This window comes from Emydura macquarii, unplaced genomic scaffold, assembly GCF_026122565.2.
Source record: "Emydura macquarii macquarii isolate MOO-44397 ecotype Brisbane River unplaced genomic scaffold, CSIRO-AGI_Emac_v2 contig_968, whole genome shotgun sequence".
NCBI classification, from domain to species: Eukaryota; Metazoa; Chordata; order Testudines; family Chelidae; genus Emydura; species Emydura macquarii.
Genome location: NW_027131105.1, coordinates 11,953,862 through 11,972,397, shown reverse-complemented (window position 1 = coordinate 11,972,397; position 18,536 = coordinate 11,953,862). Strand labels below are relative to the sequence as shown.

The following is an 18,536-nucleotide window of genomic DNA, read 5'->3' as shown; positions in this document are numbered from 1 at the left end:
ATCATATATGTCACTTATTGCTCAAGTAAGTTTATGGTTAGTTATCTGCCAATGATCCAATCCTAAAATATCCAAGCCTAATATCAGGTCAGTGTTCCTGCGGTTGCCTGGTATTCTATACCAGCTCCCTGTATTGAGCAAGCTTTTCCCACTTCCCCAAAATCTGGGGTAACTGTTGGGCCATTTTATCTATGCTAAGGATCACAGGCCTACTTATGCTAACTTGCTTAAGCCAATGTCACACAGAATATAGCATGTAGGTTCCTTGCATAACTGTTGAATAAAATAAAAGGCTGAGCTAGCTTTATGGGCTACATTTCTCATGTCTCCCTTCGAGGGCAAGGATATAAAAGGTGTGTGGTGCTCCAGAGGCTGGTTGTTCCTTCCAACTGCAACCAGCTAAATGAAGGTAGAACAGCTTCGAAATTCTACCAAATCCACATGCTTACTTTATAATTATTGAGTTATAGTTCGTTTGGTTAGTTAGGGTGAATATAATGTTAGATTTAATTTAGAAATAAGTTCTTTGATGCTGGGGGAAAAAAAAGACGATGAAGCTAAAGATCAAAAAGCCAGGATTTAAGTGCACCTGATGCCCAGCTGTGTTTCCAGTGTCCAACACACATGCATGGTGTTTATCCTATTTGGTTGAAGGACATTTACCTTCAAAAAGCTCAATATGCTCAACCTTCACAACATGAGCCCATAAGGAAAGACAGAACAGGCTTCAGGCTATCTTACTCCAGAAAGATCTTTCAGCGAAGTTTCCTTGAACCAAGAGAAAGCAAGTCTCTAGCAAACCTTATTGGACAGCATCAGTTCCAAGCAAATCTGGAAGAAAGAAAATGAAATATTCATCTTTGACGCCGAGCACTAAGGAATCTAGAAGTGTGAAGCATCTGAAGATCAAGACTGCTCAACATACAGTGGGATCAAACTCTATCTCTAGAGCAATCCACGAGAAAAGGACAAGGCTGTTATATGGAGTATAAGACTCCATCCTTGTTGGTGTCCTCTTTATCAAGAACCAGACTATGAGAAAAAGAGCCACCTGATTTGGTGGTATTTAAAGAACCTGACCCAGGTGATGATTCTGTCTAAAATCAGAAGATGCTCTTCGGATCTGATTATTTTGGATCCGGAAGAGCCGGCTCCAAGAGAGAAGATGAAAGAACCTGTTGTGAAGGCTAAAGATAAGGATCTGTCTACTGTGGATTTGCAGGCTGGTTCCAGTGTGGTATCACAGTGGTTGGTGGTTATAGAACAGATTTATCGATCAGATCCATCTCCTTCTCGGTCAGTAATGAATCCATGTATGTCAATGGAACAGGAACCAGAGATTTTACTGGCACCCAATTCAGATATGTAGTCCTTCAGAGAAGAGAAGGCAGATTGAAGAAGTTAGGATTTCTCCCGTGCCTCTACCACCTAAGATTCCTTCTGGGTCACCAGAAAAAGGTTTTCCCCTATTATCTTTTATTCAGCCTACAAGGTTATTATCTCCACTTCTCTCGAGACCAAGCATGGCTAGAGATTGGATAGCGGATCCAAAGAAGAGATTTTAATAAGCAGGCTCAGTCATTTCTCTCAGATTAGTATGGGCAGAGATATTTTCAGATGGATCAGAGTATGGGGCTTTGGCCAGATTGGCAGGCTTCACCTTGATTTAGGTGGTCTAATTGGCCTTCTCTTACCTTTTCAGGATATTCCTAGGTATAGTAATTGCCGACTCAATACTGTGAGGATATTCAAGCATCAGACCCTAAGGATGTGGATTCACTAATACATCAGAGTCCTGATAGATTGTCTACAGTTGTAAGAGATAGAAGAATTACTAGATTAAATAAGACTCTGTGGACTTAACTTTTCCAGACAGAAGTGTAGGGGTGACTCCTGTTTTATCTCATTCAGATGACGCAGTGTTCTTCCACAAATTACCAGATCAGATGACAAGGACATTAGAGATTCCCTTGATTCCTGTTGAGCAATCTTCACATTCAGTATTGTAGCTTTTAGGAGCAGCTACTAGACAAAGAATTACACTTCCTTTATTGGAAGGATTGTGTCAACCAGTAAAAGCCATTTGAAATGACCCTCATCAACTCAGCTTATGTTAAAAAAAAGTGATGACCTTTACCAGTTTTCCCAGGAGGGTTTTGCTGTGTTTCTTATCACCTTTCTCCTAATTCATTGACAGTAAAGACTGTGTTGCACAGATGAAAGCATGTTCAGGCTTATTTTACCCCATCTGATAGGAAAGAGAGAGACTGGATGTTTTTGGAAGAAAGGTGTTTTCCTCGGCCACTTTAGATATGAGTATAGTGAACCATCAAGCTGTGATGGCAAGATATCAGTGTCATCTGTGGGGAAAAATGTTGTCTTTTGTGAATACTCTTCCTAAGGAGCATAGGAGGTTAGCAAATGTTTTGTTTTGTTTTGGTGGAAGGGCAAAATGTTGCTATCAGCTAAGGACTGTACTTGACACATTAGGTGCTTCAGCCAGCGCAATAGCCTCATCTATTTCTGTGAGAAGACATGCTTGGAGAGATTAGTGGGTCTTCCTCCTGAGGTTTCTACATAGATAGAACTAAGCATTTTAGAAAATCTCCCAATTTGTTTATTTCTTATGAAAGAGAAATAAAAGGAGAGCAGTCACTGTACAAACTCTTTCAAGATAGGTTATGTATTAAGGAAGTTTATAAGCTGATGGATCACCCTCTTCCTGAAAGAATTAGAGCTCATTCTACTAGATGAAGAGCAGCTGCTCTGGCATTCTCTGGACATATTCCTTAATAGAAATATGCAGAGCAGCAACATGGAGTACAGTCCACACTTTTACTAAGCACCAGTCATTAGGCTTAGAATCTAGAGCACATGCAAAATTTGGCAAGGCAATTTTGCAATCCTTATTTAATTAGGACTCAGTGTCCCACCGTCCTGGGTCTCAGTTACTGCTTGTTAGTCTATCTCATGAATAGGAATATGCAGATGACACTCAAAGAAGAAATGAAGGTTACTTACCTATCACCAGAGTTCTTTGAGATGGATTCTGCATATTCACTCTCCCCACCCACTTTTCCCCTCTGTCTCTAAGTCCTACTTATCAAAAGACCTGGTGTTGCAACTGTAGTGCTATGCTCCTTTTATACCTTTGCCCAGGAACATTCTATGTTCACTGAGGAGAGGGCAAGGGAGATGGGAGAGCACTCCAACACATACTGCTAAGTAGAGTTCTACCATTCATGCTGCACCAGTTGGCGTGTCCCATGAGTGGGAGTATGCAGAATACATCATGAAGAATTCCTGTTACAGGTAAGTAACCTTTTCATTTCCTTAATTAATAAATAAATGTCCAGTTCTGCAAACCCTTAACTCTGAGCGTACTGCATACATCCCCAAGTAGTCCTGTGGCTTCAGTGTTACTGTCAGGAGTGTAAGCATTATACCTGTAGTAAGGGATTTCAGGAATAGGCTTTAACATGTTAACCATCAATTTCATATTGTTATTTAGTTATCTAATAACTTTAAAAAAAACTCAGGCTAGTCATATTTTAATACTTGTATCCAAAACAGAGAATTTAAAACGTTAATAAAATGTTTTTCAAACTGCTTTTGTTGTTTCAGCCATTTGCATAAATTAAAGAGCATATGCAACCATCCCAGTTAATACTTTTTGTTGTTCTTTTCTTAAAGACATGGGAAAAACTGCTCTATGGAGTTTGCTTTTTTCATGCTCTTGTTCAGGAGAGAAAGAAGTTTGGCCCTCTTGGTTGGAATATCCCATATGGCTTTAATGAATCAGACTTGCGAATCAGTATCAGACAGCTGCAGGTAAAGTCTTCATTTACTGTTGCTTCCACAGTATAGAAATGGCTGTGTTAAATGCTCAAATACACAATCATAAACAGGTTTCTTCGACTTTAGTTGAGGCGTCTTTTGCTACTGAGACAAAGGTAAATAACCCAGATCATATTATATTTATAAAAATATTACATTCTTGATGAGATTGAGAGAAATTTACTAAAAAAAAAAAATTCACAGAACCATTTGGAACTCAGTATAACAGAGTTAAAACTATATTTTCAAAGGAGGGCTCATTATCCAGTAGATCCCATTAAACCAGTGATGGTCACCTTTGTGCTGCTCACTGCTCTTAGTCAAAGGAAATTTTTATACACAGCAAGTGGCCAGGGCTGTCCTGTGTCACTAGCTCTATAGGACTACTGAGAATATTTTACCAATTGATCAATCTAGACTGAGTCATGAGAATTTAGGGTGGGAATTACAAATGTTGAATTTGAGCTGCTGGAAAAAACTAATGATGAGATAAAGAGACAAATGTTCTGAAGGTTAAAAGCAAGATAGTCTGAGAAACATCCAAAGAGACTTGGTAAAAGAAAGAGAAATGCCTTTGCAAATCAGGCTGCAGAAGATATACTATTTTAAATATTGTAAGAATGATTGGATGATTTGTTAATCCTGGGACAAATCTTTAGGTCTCTTCCCAGTTCTTACTTAGGTAAAACTCCCATTAACTTCAAATGCGAATTTTACCCGAGTAAAGACTTCAAAGTTTGAACTCGCTGCTGCACTGGGGGAAAACATCTTCTGCTACAGCTCTGTGCATATTCTTCTCTCCATACTGCATGCCACGCTTGCTCTGTGGGCCTCTCAATGGGAGGATGTATTGGGTTTGTTGTCCAACCTTTTCTCCTTTCCTGTTTAATAACAGAAGGCAGACAACACTGTTTCTCTAATTAACTATAGGATTTAATTGCACAAGTCTAATTGGGCTTCAGGGTAGTGAAGTGTTAGATTTACTGTTTTCTCTGTTTCAGCTGTTCATAAATGAATATGACCATGTTCCATTTGAAGCTGTATCTTACCTTACCGGTGAATGTAACTATGGAGGACGAGTGACAGATGATTGGGACAGACGTTTACTACTGACTATGCTGGATGACTTTTATAATCCAGATATAATTGAAAACCCACGCTACACCTTTTCTCCCAGTGGCAACTATTATGCACCACCAAAAGGCACCTATGAGGACTACATTGAATTTATTAAGGTAATGTGGTTTCTTTATACAGTGGAAGCTCACGTAATATTTGGTCTAATTTCATTATTGAATATTGCAGAAAGTAAATACTTTCAGTGATGTGTCATTTTTAATTTGAGTCTATATAAATGTAATGAATTAATTTTCTAATATTAACATGCTGGAACATCTATAACAATAATATTTAGCCCTTCTATAATGCCTTTCCTCCAAGGATCTCAGATTGCTTTACAAAATAATAATTAATCCTCACAATATCTCACATCACTGAAATACAGCCACTTCTGAGGTAGAGCACAGAAGTTGTAGAACAGTCCACCGTAATTTTGAATAGGGAATGAAGAATACTACATTTAATTGAAACCTCAAGGGAATTTAGGCAGACCAAATGCAATTATTTTTAGTTGGAATTTAGCAGAACATTAGTGATAGCATTCCTGCTCTTGCAAAAGTGCCTTATGATCTTTAGTGACCTCTAAGTCCATGCATTGCTTCAGTACTGTCCCAGGAAAAAGAATCCTATAACACTGAGTCACAAATGTTGCACTAGGTGTTTTGCGAGAGGTCTTCTTTCTAAGCACTGACCTAGCCAGACTCCTCTTAGACTGTGAAATCTTACAAGATCAAAGCACAAAGTGATCTGGGTGAAGTATCAGGTGGTAATTTCATTTAGTGCATCTAATCCTAAAAATTGTGCTTCAAATCTTGCTGTCTTCGGTTGAGGTTAGGAGTTCATTTTCTAATAACAAATTTCTGAAATTACGAATTGTGCAGAATATGGATAACCTGGTAATAAGAAATGGAAACAGTTTACCCAGATCCTATTGGTCATGCATGGAGCTGTAATTTTTTCTTGGTAGTTTATGTAGGATTCACAGATCAACAAAAATTTCAAAAGTAGTGGCAAAACCTTGAAAAATTACAAACGTGACTTAAGCAGACAACCCTCCTAGGTCTGAGCTTCTCAACATTTAAAAAAAATGCTTTTGTGCGTGCTTCATTTTTCATTAGATGCCCCTTGTCTTTCCTTTCCTTGGCTCCCTTGCAGGTATGTTGTGATCTAAGGTGCTTTGGCTTTGGAACACCCTAGGCTTTGTTGTGTTTCAGAGTGTGCATAATTCAGTGAGGAGATCAACAGTAGATAATAGGGTCTCGTATAAAGACTAGAAAGCCATTGTCAAGGGATTCACTATTTGTGAGGTTGTGGTTCTGGGCTTAATCCAATGTCCCCTGATGCTAATAGAGGCTTTCCATCAATAATCTTGAGATCAGGCCCTTAATGAATTAATTTATCTAATGAAAATGTATTGCTTACTTATTATGTTTTGCCATAGAATCTTCCATTTAGTCAACAGCCAGAAGTATTTGGATTGCATGAAAACGTGGATATTTCAAAAGATCTCCAGCAAACAAAACTCCTCTTTGAATCTCTGTTATTAACACAAGGAGGAGGCACACAAGGAGGCTCCTCAGGAGGTGGTGACAGCACTCTGTATGAAATTGCTGATGATATTCTCATTAAGGTAATGTAGGGAGACAAAGAGCATAATAATTGTTTAGAATAACAAATACTCCCATTATTACCTGACCAGCTTAATGTTTCTCCTTGGGATTTTCATCTGCAAAATGGAAATGGGCAACTGAACAACTGGACAGGTGATTGGGCCACAAAGGAACCTATGACCACTGGAATGCCTTCTTCACCTCCTGCCAGGATTGCAACAACGCAGTTGTAATAACACACTTCCTCAACAACAAACATAGTTACTGAGCAATCTGCAGCTCTACTCTTTCCACTGGCTCCCCATAGAACATTGCATTAAGTTTAAGTTCTTGGTTCTTATTTTCAAAGCACTAAATGGCTTGGGCTCAAGACACCTAAATGACTTTTCCACGGGGATCATGACTACCTTTGACTACTCCACTCCTCAGAAATAATGGAACTGTGCACATTAAGGGCAAAGCTCATATATACACAGGAGACAGGGCTCTTTTAGGGACTAGTCCTATGCTGTGCCATGCTTTCTGCTCCCCATAAGAACTACACCAAATCTTCCTAAGTTCCATTCCAAACACAAGAGCATTTCTTCCTTAAGAAAAATACACATTAACTTACTCAGGAAACGAACTCTCACAGAACTCACTCTCAACAGACAGGAGTGGAATAGAGAGTTAACCATGTCTAATTAACCTAAATCTCCTTGTTTGCTAGGAAGTGCTCTGATACCATGGTAATTGGCATGGCCTAATAACCTGAATAAAATAGTGATTTTTTAAAAAATAAAACACTGACTTTGTAATATGGTTCTCTCTTTCCATCCCAACCCCTGTGCTACATATCTGATCCCTAAGTTTCCTTTTGCATTGGGAAAAACTCAGAGGGGAGCATTAAGATGTCCAACACAATGTGAAAGTGAAGAGCTTATCAGATTGTGGGGAGCTCACAGCCATATCTAAAATGGGGGAAGTGTCACTCAGCAGCTCCAAGGAGAAGGGAGAGAAATCAGAGCAATTAACCTGGGAAAAAAGCCAATTCAATATTGCAAGCAACTTTGCAATCGTTAAAACATTTACATTTATTTTTACATTGTCCATGATAGTCAATATATTTTTATTGACCAACTGATCTTCAGTAGAGTGTTTTGCTGAATATCAGTCATTAACTATGGAGCTTTGGTGGTTGCTTTGGGTCTGTTTGCTTTTAATATCGCTTTGAAACAATTATAAATTAAAATGTGAACTTATCAAAATGTGTCCAAATATATTAACATTTGCAGCTTCCAAATGATTTTGACATTGAAGCTTCCCTACTTAAGTATCCTGTGAGATATGAGGAAAGTATGAACACCGTGTTGGTGCAAGAAATGGAGAGGTTTAACAAGTAAGGGAATTAATTAATTTAATTCAAATGACTTTCAATCAACCTGTTGACAGCAGATCCCTTTTCTGCCAGGCATCCAGTGTGGATGCTTTATAGACTCTTTATTCTGAAGATTTTTTTTTCTTCACTTCTAATCGCCTGTAGTAGTATCTGCATTCTGAGCACTTTCCCTTTATTTGGCAAGGTGGAATGTAGGTTGGATTTAAGGAAAAAGATCTAATGGGCAAATGAATTGGAGGATGAGGTAGGTAATGGGGAGGGTCCAAGGAAAGGTTTGAGAAGAGGTGATCTTCAGAGTTTCACTTGTATTGCTTTATTTTTCATTGCCGTCTCTGTATTCTGTCTGTCCTCTTCTTTTTGGTATCAGTGTTCCTGAGCTGGTATCATTTCTTTTTGTCCTCCTTTCTGTCTATTTCTCTCTCTCTCTCATTATTTTCTCACCTGCTCCTAACGCTGCCCCTATTACTTTTCTTCTCTCTTCCCTGGTTACCCCTTTCTTACTGTACCCTCACCTCCACTCTTTTCTTTCTTTTGGATCCATCCCACTTCTCCCAAATTCCTATTTTTCTTTCTCCCATTTTGTGTCTGTCTACTCCCTATTCCTTCCCCACACCCTTATTTTTCTCCCTCTTGACCTTCCCTTTCACTCCACTTATCTTTCCCCCTCTGTCTTGTGACTCTCTTGCAAGGTTCTCCCATAATTCTATCCGATCCCTTCATTCTCTTTCCAAGGTCTCCTTATTTCTCTCACTTTCCTTTTTCCCCTCTTGTTATCTGAAACCTGCTTCCCCTATCAACACCACACATATAATGTACATTGTTCCAGCTAAGCACTGGAACAGATTACATAGGGAGGTTATGGAACCTCCATCATTGGAGGTTTTTAAGAACAGGTTAGACAAACACCTATCAGGAATGGTCTAGATACTTAGTCCTGCCTTCAGTGCAAGGGACTGCACTAAATGAGCTATTGAGGTCCCTTCCAGTCCTACGCTTCTATGGGTCTGTAATTGTAGGATTTTTACTGGTTTTCTGGCTTTAACTTGCCAGAATAATATAGGCAAGAGCTACAAAATACAAAGTAATGCATAAAAGGAAATGCCTCATTAGGTCTTAAATTATTTTAGCAGAACTATTTTATTTTACATAAACAGAAAGAGATGATCTTATGCAACTGCCATTGTACCATTATTTTCCCAAGACTATTCAGTGCATAGTGTGCTGATTTTTTTTAAGATAGAGGTTTAAACTTTGCACTGCAGCATTGGATCTCCCCATGAACTTTCCCAAAGTTTGGGGATTGCAGGTCAGGAATTTTGTCTTGTCCCACTAAAGAAACAGGGCCAGCTGCAAAGTCTGGCTTTGGATCCAAGGGTGCTTGGATCTAGGTTCTGGTTTGGACTCAGCTTTTTAACCAGCTGAAAAGAATTTGGACTTCCATATCACGTTCCATTTAGACATCTTAGACACTTTACAGCTCATAATGAGTAAGATTAAGATTTTGTAAAGTCACAGACAGTTGCGGGTTTCCATGAATTTTTATTGCCCACAACCTGTCCATGCCTTTCCTAAAAATATCCTGCAGGGGAGACTAACTCAGAGCCCCACCACCGGTGGTTGACTGCCAACTGCTGCTCCTGCGGCAGGGGCTGACCCAGCCTGGCCGCTGCTCTGCCCCTAAGGGCTGATCCAGCCCTCACCACTGCTCTGGCTGCTGCTGTTGCGATGCAGCTGCTGCTCCTCCAACCCTGACCACTGTTTCTATGGCAGCAGCCGCTGCTTTGCCCTAGCTGCTGCTTCAGTGGCAGTTGCTGCTTCAGCCCTGGGCTGCTGCTTTGGTCTCAGGGGCTGTCCCGGTCCCTGGCTGCTGCTTCTGCCCCAGCCCTGATGGCTGCTTCAGCCCCAGGGGCTGACTGCCAGCCATTGCTCCAGTTCTGCTGCTGCTCTTGGGCAGGGGCTGACAGTTGCTCCAGTGCCACTGTTGCGGAAGGCTGAAGCCAAAGAAATCATGGAGGTCTGTTAAAGTCACAGAATCCATGACCTTCGTGACAGAATTGTATCCTTAATGAGCTGGGCGTCACTGAACCATTTGAAGTCAGGAAGGTGGGATGGAGAAAATGAGACTGAAATTAACAGATTTGTCCCAGGCCACAGAGCAAGACAGTGGCAGTATTTGGAATACGACTCAGGTCCCTGACTGACACATGCTATAACCACTGGACATGGTGCCTCAATGTACTTTAGATAAGCAGAAGAAAAGGTCTACTAAAAACAACAGTATGGGCATAATCAGTAATTTTGCAAATATGGCGAGTTGTGAATGAGAAAAACTAGTTATGCACTTGCTTCATAGCTATCACAATAATGTAATATTTTTTCAGATGATGATTTTTATGTCTTACAAATCACATCAAATCTGTTGTATTTTAGAGTTATGTGATTTTTTTTCTTTAATTCTAGTTTAATCCGAACTATACGTATTACCTTAATAAATCTGAAAAAGGCCATTAAAGGACTGGTCGTTATGGATTCTGAGCTGGAGGCCCTAAGTGGCAGTCTGCTTGTTGGAAAAGTTGCTGAGAACTGGGCTAACCGTTCATACCCAAGTCTTAAACCATTGGGGAGCTATATCCTAGATTTTCTAGAGAGGCTGAAATTCTTGCAGGTAAAGCAAGAGGGATTGTGTTACTAATAATTCTATTTGATTTAAAAATAAAGGATAATTTGGGCATGGGTTGCTAAAAATGGACTCTTTATATGTAGACTTTCTAAACAAGGTTTTGTTGAATATGGCTAAATTTTATGTGGAAAACTGCAAATACTACCTAGGCCTATACTGAATAGCAAAGATGATTGAAAGTATCTCTCTGTCTCCCTCCTCCTAGGACTGGTATGAATTAGGAAAGCCCAGTGTTTTTTGGCTATCGGGCTTCTATTTTACTCAAGCATTTTTAACTGGAGCCATGCAAAACTATGCCAGGAAGTACACCATACCCATTGACCTGCTGGGATACGAATTTCAGGTATGGATAAGTGATAAAAGTATATTTTATTAATACGGGTCCAGATGTTTTCATGAGGTATACCAGGTGGACACTGTGCCTGATCGGATGGTTCACTTGCATATATCTCATTTCAGAATCAAGACCTTGATTAGCAATGGCATTATACATCTGCAATCACGTTAAATAGTAGTAACTACTGTTTTCCACTTTTATATCTGTAAAGGAACACTATTAAAACTATACTCCTCATTACCTAATAATCTAATTAGGAAAGAAATCATTTGGTAAACTTGAGTGTCCTAGATATAATGATAAAGGATAATTAACGGTCACATAAAAAGTTGCCATCTTAGCAGTTTGATGATGTAAAGTAGTACTGAAAGAAGAGGCCTCATTATTTTCACCTGGTTTTGGATTTCTCTCTGGTAGATTGTCATATAGATCTAATAGCTCTAAAACAAAACTGCTATGGAAATGTATTAACATGTAATACTAGTTATTTCTTTTTAGGTTATTCCTAAAGATACATCTGATACTGCACCAGAAGACGGTGTTTATATCCATGGATTATTTTTAGATGGAGCTCGCTGGGACAGGGCCAAGTCAGTAATTAAAATTTTAAAATTAAAAAATTATTCTTAAACCATGCTTACTTATGTGCTTATATTAGACTTGTTTAAATATTTTAACATCATTTCAATATTTCAATGATATACTCTAATTTAAAATATACTCCTTCCTCCATGAGATCTTGACGAGAAAAAACACATTGAAACTGCTATACTGTAGTTTTGGGAATGTTGCATTGTGCTTACTTGTAATAAAAATGGAGTTTTCTTTCATGAAATTACCCTGCTACATGAGTCACAGAACCGTTCAAAGCAGTAAGGCCAAGATTTTCAAAAGTGACTATTTGTGTTGCATCAGTTTCCGGGTGCCCAATTTGAGGTATCTTAAAGGGACTTGATTTTTCTAAACAGGTTTTCAGGGGCTATATATCTCATGTATGAGTAGTATAGTGTTTCCTCTCCAAACCTACAGCACTTACTATGTGAGTGCAGAATGATTTTTTACATCAGGTCCCCAGTCCATGAGCAGCTGTCCTAGTCCGAGCCATAGAGCAGCTGGTGGAGCCCACCTACCCCTTCGCTGCAAGTGACCCAGCACTCCTCAGGGTTAGTCACCTAACGCAGAGGCAGTCTAGATTAAAATAAGCACCAATTCACTCCTTGGTCCCACACAAGAGAAGGCCAGGATTTGGCCCACTATGGTTTAGCTGTTTGTACAGTCATTCAAAAATGGTACTTGCTAGTTTGTAAGATTTCTAAATGGAAAGGGTACAGCCCTAACAATGCTCAAAGCGAATATTTTAAAAAGGATCTGATAGAAATCTCAGGTAAATTTTTTTTTCCAGTGGAGCGAAGCAGTGCATTTTAAAAATAAATTTCTAAACTAATGGGCAGAGCAGCTGAAATTAATTACCAGACCATCACAAAGGAGCACATTGCAAATAGGATCATGTTTTCAGCCAACTTCAACTGGTCTGCAATTTTGGATGCCTGATGTACGTTAGTGTACACAAATTTGGCACCCAAGCATCCAGCTTCTCAATTTGTGCTGATAAAGCAGCTGTATACCCACTTCTGCTTGCACAACTGTTTATACACATAAAAGTGGCTGCACAAAGTCAAAATATACAGTGGATTTTAAATTTTCATCATACTATTACAAGATAATGGACACTTTTAAAAATAATGTAGTTCATCAAGAAAAATTGAATGTTTTATTCCAAGAGTTTAAACAGAGAAGGTCAGAACACAGTATGGTTTATTTATTATTGCTTAGATCTATCCCTGGTGTGGGATTATGAAAGAAATGTTTTTGATATCTGATAATTTTTCTGGACTGTTTGAGAAAGATAACAACAGAGAAGTCCTCCAGCTCTGTTCTGCATCCCGCTCCTCTTTTCTCTTATTTCATTCTCACTTTTGTTTATCTTTTTTTCTCTCCTCTTCTTATTCTTCCTTTGTTACGTCTTTGCAGTTTGTTTCCATTGCCTGTATTTGTCCTTACATTTCTCTTTCTCTCCCCATTCCTTTCATTTCCATTTCCCTTTCTCATCTCAACCCTTCCTTCTTTCCTATGAAGTAAAACACGGAAACATCTCTTTTAAAAATATACCTTTTATAAAATTATGTTTTAATAGTTTATTTGTTTCTCTTACCAGGGGAATATTAGCTGAACAGCATCCCAAGTTGCTCTTTGACCAGATGCCAATCATTTGGGTAAAACCGAGTAAGTAAAGTGGTCTGAAATCAATGTTTCTTAGGTTTGTAATACAACAAGAGATTGCAGTATTTATTCAGTGTTGCAAAAAGACCAACTTTCGCCCTCATCAAAAAATCCAAATACACATAGGGCTCCATTCATCTGATGTGATCAATGGCTTGCCTGTCAAACATCATGCCTTTTCACCTATCTGATGCAATTTTTTATCAGAAATTTAGCTGGTCTGGTGCCTTTTTCCCCACAAAGGTTTATTTTGCATGGACTGGATAAAGAGGAAGCCAGTCTGGTAGACATTTGATATAAAATTAATTTCACTGCCTCCCAATTGGATCTTCATGTATTTTTTAGGCATAAACTAGCCTTGGAAGAAGAGAGCATGGTTGTTGAAATCCTGACTCCATAAAAGTCAATTGGACATTTGCAATTGATTTAAATGGGGCCAGGATTTCACCCCATATGTTTTTAAATTAATGCTGTTCAAGGTATCATTAACGATTTCAGAATCTCTCTAGCCATAGCTGGCTAAACACTGATAATGTTTTCTTCTGAGTGACATCTACTATTGTTTTCTATCAGCTGGTTCCTTCTATCTTTTATCAGGAGCAATTTATGCAAAAAAACCCCAAAAACTTAGATTTTTTTTTTTCATACATACCTAATGGAGAGGTGTCTAAGATTCTCCCTGGTGGCTTAGTTTCTGCTTAGTTGTAATTAGCTGCCAGTCAGCTTCACAAAGTATTCCATTCTGTCCATCTATCCCTTCTATTGACATTGAAGGAGTCTGTTCATTGAAGTTGACTGATGTCAGAAGAACATGATTTAAGCCTTTGTGTGACTTATGTGTAAATAGTCAGAGCACATTACAGTTCCTGCAGAGCTGTAGCCTCGTAACACAAACAGTTTGAATCGTGATTATGTTCTATAGCTGCTGAATCAAAGTTCCCCTAGAATCCTGAATTTTATATTAAGACCTAGTGCACTTATTAGTGTGTAAACTGTAGCCCGATGGCATTTTAGTCAAATGTTTTGATTTTTATATAACTATTTAGATTTGAATACCTCTTTGAAAGATTTGAAAAGCAGGTAGTACAAGAGAACATATATTCCTGTAAACAAACAATAGCAAATGTACTTCTTCTAGTCTATTATCCTATGTAAAATCTGTAAATTAATTTTTAAAAGAAAATCAGAGCAAGAAGCAACTTCTTTTTAAGTTTTACTTGATGAAAGCATTTTACCAAATATTTATTAAGCTTTAAAAATGAGTCAGAATGCATATTTGATTTTTACATTACATTAAATTATTTCCATTCATTTAATACATCTACAGTATATAATTCATTGCTTTGTTTGTTCTTTTTGAAGCTAAAAAATCAGACATAAAGAAATCTAATGCCTATGTTTGTCCACTCTACAAGACAAGTGAGCGTAAGGGAACCTTATCCACTACTGGACATTCTACTAATTTTGTCATTGCGCTATTGCTAGAGACCGATAAACCAGTCCAGCACTGGATCAAGCGAGGTGTTGCTCTGCTGTGCCAGCTGGATGACTAACCTTGAAGAATTCATAGGCAAACCTCACTAGACATATCTTTCTTTTCCTTCCCTTACTGAGGAATTGAAGCACATTGTAGCAGAGAAACTCCTTGATATATTTATATTTGGAAGGGTCAGGATAAATTTTTGCTGATCTTGAAATGTTGCATTAAATAATTGTATGATGGCGTTACTATTTTAAAATTATATAATGAATCTGGAGTGTTCACTTTATTATTTTGTAATACAGTGTCATGAGTAAGTATACAGATCTCTTTTTGTCACTTGTTGAAATATCACAAATGATATCTTCTTGGGAAAAAATGACTGTTGTCTGAACTTCCGTATGGGAAGCATTATAATAGATAACATTCAAGCTGTTGTAGGTCTGAACCACAACAGTGCAAAGTCTGAATGTTCAGATCTGGTATTTTGGTTTGGATCCATCTCTAGTGTGTGTATTATCACATAGGTGGTGGTGTGAGAAATTGTTTAACGTGTGATAAAAATGAATTTAAGATGCACTTTTGGCTGCTTCACTTGCATATTTCTCACCAATCCATCGCTACTTGGACTGCTTCTAATATTCTAAACTCCTCAGCTCCTTTTGGATAGTTTCCATGAAAAATAAACAGCCCAAACAAAACCCCCACAACATGTCATAAAAATGTTACCTCCTTTTGCATCCTGCTTACGAACATAGTTGTTATATCATGTAAAGTCCAAATTCACCACACACATGCCTTCCTAGGATTTGGGTTTATTAAAAAGAAAACAAAGAGCCGTTCCCACCTCAGCTTATGACCTGGAAGGATAAAGGATACCACAGAATAGACTTAACCTTTTCTCTGCAGTGTGTTCGACTACAGTATGCCACCTGGAGGGGTGTTGAGATACCAACCTCTTTTCCCTCAGCAGGAGTGAATTTGGTCCTCAGAAATTAGTGTGCAGAATCAAGCAGAAGGGGTAAACTGGAACATAAAAAATTCAATTCAAGTGATTAAAACAGATTCAACTGATACCTTTTCCCACCCAATGTTAAAATTTCCCTTGTGTGAGTCTAGACAACCTTACAAAGCTTTTTAGCCTTTAGGTAACTGACAAGTTCCTAGGAGTTGAACACCTGGGTACTGGCTAATTTCTGGACCCTGAGATGCACTGTGCTTGGGAGAAAGAATTATTTTAAGTCGCTCCGAAGTGGGGCAACTCAAGACTCATGAAATTAGGAAGTCCCACCCTATCCTAACTATACCCCTCCCCCCAATCTCCCATGTCCTATCTTTCCCTGATGCCTGTGTGTTGGGGCTAGAGGGGTATCAGATACAGGCCTTCCTCTTTACCCCAGGCTGCTCCCCTTCCTGTACGTATGTACACACACACACACACACACTTTGTCTTAATGTGAAAATTGTACATAGATATTAAGACGTGAGCAACTTCTGACATATTAGTGTTTTCTTTTAAAAACATAAACTTCCTTTTGTTGATGTGTTGTTTTATTTGTTTGTTTATATTTAAATGTATTGATTTATGTAAAGCCTGAGTTTGAGCTGCTCTCTCACATTTCCTTTAGGCAAGCTCCTAGTAATGGATCCTGTCCTTTAAATGTACTCAGTGCTTGAAAAGCATGTAAAAGCAGCAGGGATTTTTCTTTAAATTAGAGAATGAACATATGACTTCCCTTAAACATGAATTCTCATTAAAACAATTAAATCTGGAATATTATATGAAGAAGTCTGGACTTTTAATTTCTTCTTTTACTGATATGTAATTCATCAGATCATGTTACCAAACATAGCTAACCCATGTGTGAGAAAGTCCTAGACTATCTTATGATCAGATATTTATAGAGAGCTATTAATGGATATGGATTCTTCAGAGATCACTTTCGCTACATGAAAATATCACATTCAACTTAATAATCACTTGTTTAAAGCATAAGCTCTTCAATGTTCTTTAAGAAGCTGAAAAAGGTGAGAAAAAGTCTTTTATTTTCTATTCTGAGTTTGTGGTGAAATTTTGTATTTTTAATTTTTCCCAAAAGCAATAATTAGACTTGAAGTGTGTGTGTATGGACGGATGGTATTTTGATCAATTTGAGTTTGCCTGTAATACAGATATTTATTTGTTTACGTGTTTTGTTCATATATTTATCTAGCTACTGTACATATGTACGTTGGAGATATACATTGGAAATACAATGTAAATTGGATAATATATGTAAATTGGATTGTGTAACAAATTAAATGATTCAAGCTTGCTATGAATTCCTCTGCTCAACTTTAAAATGTGTCTAGAATTATTCCAAAGTCTACAAGGATTGTGCTGACATTTTCTTTCATTGTGCCTTGTTTGTGGATAAATTGGAGCCAGTTCTGAAGTCCTTGCTCAGGCTAACTCTACCCTGGAAGTCAATAATAAGACATTTGTCTGAATAAAAACAGACAATAATATTTGGCCCAAACAGACTAACACTGATTTTATAAATATGACGGCGGGTACCTTATTGAGCAAAGCTGCAATTAGTAGATGGTGTATATGTGAAGTGGACCTTTACCAGCAACCAGATATACATATTTATCATCTCTGCAACCATTAGTTGCCATTGCCCTTGCTGTGTTTTTTCAATTTCAAGAAGTTTTAAACTGATTTGTAACTTTAAGAATTTCTTCTACATGGCTTGTTTAATGGTTTCATTTCTTTGGTCATTAATAAGAATTTCTTTTTTTTCTGTGAAATCATAAAATATAAACCAATTGTCAGGTTTTAAAGGGAGAACATCAGCTTTTTATTTTTTATTCTCCATTGTTTGTAATACAATCTTAAAAGGCTGAAAATAATTTTCTGTACACAGTTTATCCCTTTCCATTTGTCAAACATTGACTTCTACTAATTCCATTCCCCCACATCCTTATGTAGGTCAAATTAATATGGTGCTCTGTGTTTACTCCATTGTTTGTACACTACCTTTGTTGATTATAGCATTCATCTGAAATTAGTAGATCAAAAGTTTTTGTAGGTCCTGTAGAACTGTTGAGATACACAGACGTAGTGCTGTTCAGGACAGCTTCATTTTGTTCTGCAAATTGGTCTTTCATCTGCGCACGATAACATGGATCAGAATTTCTGGCAGTTCTGAGGCACATACTTTGGTGTGGTTTGCCCTGAAAGACTTAAAACATGCACTCTTACACAGAGCTGCAATGCTTTTCTGATGGAAATGATGGCCTTAAATACTCCATGGTTGAAGCAAATCTTGAATAAAAGCAGTGATCTGTGAATTGTTCCCCCATTGCCAAGCACCACATGAGCAGAGTATGGGAAATTATAGCAAATACTGTACATCCTCTCCTACAAAGGTATTCTCTAGAGCACCTAGCATTATGGTTTCAATAAAGAGGCAAATTGACCTGAAGTGGGAGGGGCCATTTATACCACCTATTAATTTGGGGTTTTTTGTTCTTCGAGTAGTGTTCTTATGGGTGCTCCACTTCAGGTGCGCATGCGCCTGTGCACCTGAAGTGCCACACCCTTAGGGACATACATCTTGAAGAACTCCAGTTCCTGCACAAGGTGAATAACCTCTCCTTTTTTTCCTTTCTGGTAGGTGGTACCATAACACTAGCTGTTCTACATGTTTGCTTGGTAAGAGAGGGACAAGAACTGTGACAAACCAATGTACTGAAGCATATTTGCTACACTGAAGAGAACAGTTGACTGTCTTTGCAGTGTTTAAAACACAGCAGTGTGTGGGAGTGGG

General features: G+C 38.2%; 1 protein-coding gene across 1 annotated transcript in view; it reads left to right on the top strand.

Moving 5' to 3' along the window:
• Nucleotides 1-17,043, top strand: part of DNAH12 (dynein axonemal heavy chain 12) — a 153,059-nt gene extending 136,016 nt beyond the window's left edge. Inside the window, exons 66-74 of the mRNA XM_067544211.1 lie at nt 3,694-3,831; nt 4,839-5,072; nt 6,398-6,586; nt 7,841-7,944; nt 10,405-10,609; nt 10,830-10,967; nt 11,460-11,551; nt 13,177-13,244; nt 14,604-17,043. Of these exons, the coding sequence (XP_067400312.1) occupies nt 3,694-3,831; nt 4,839-5,072; nt 6,398-6,586; nt 7,841-7,944; nt 10,405-10,609; nt 10,830-10,967; nt 11,460-11,551; nt 13,177-13,244; nt 14,604-14,794 (1,359 nt within the window). The 3' untranslated portion in view covers nt 14,795-17,043. The remainder of the gene's footprint in view (nt 1-3,693; nt 3,832-4,838; nt 5,073-6,397; nt 6,587-7,840; nt 7,945-10,404; nt 10,610-10,829; nt 10,968-11,459; nt 11,552-13,176; nt 13,245-14,603) is intronic.
• The last annotated feature ends 1,493 nt before the right edge of the window (nt 17,044-18,536 follow it).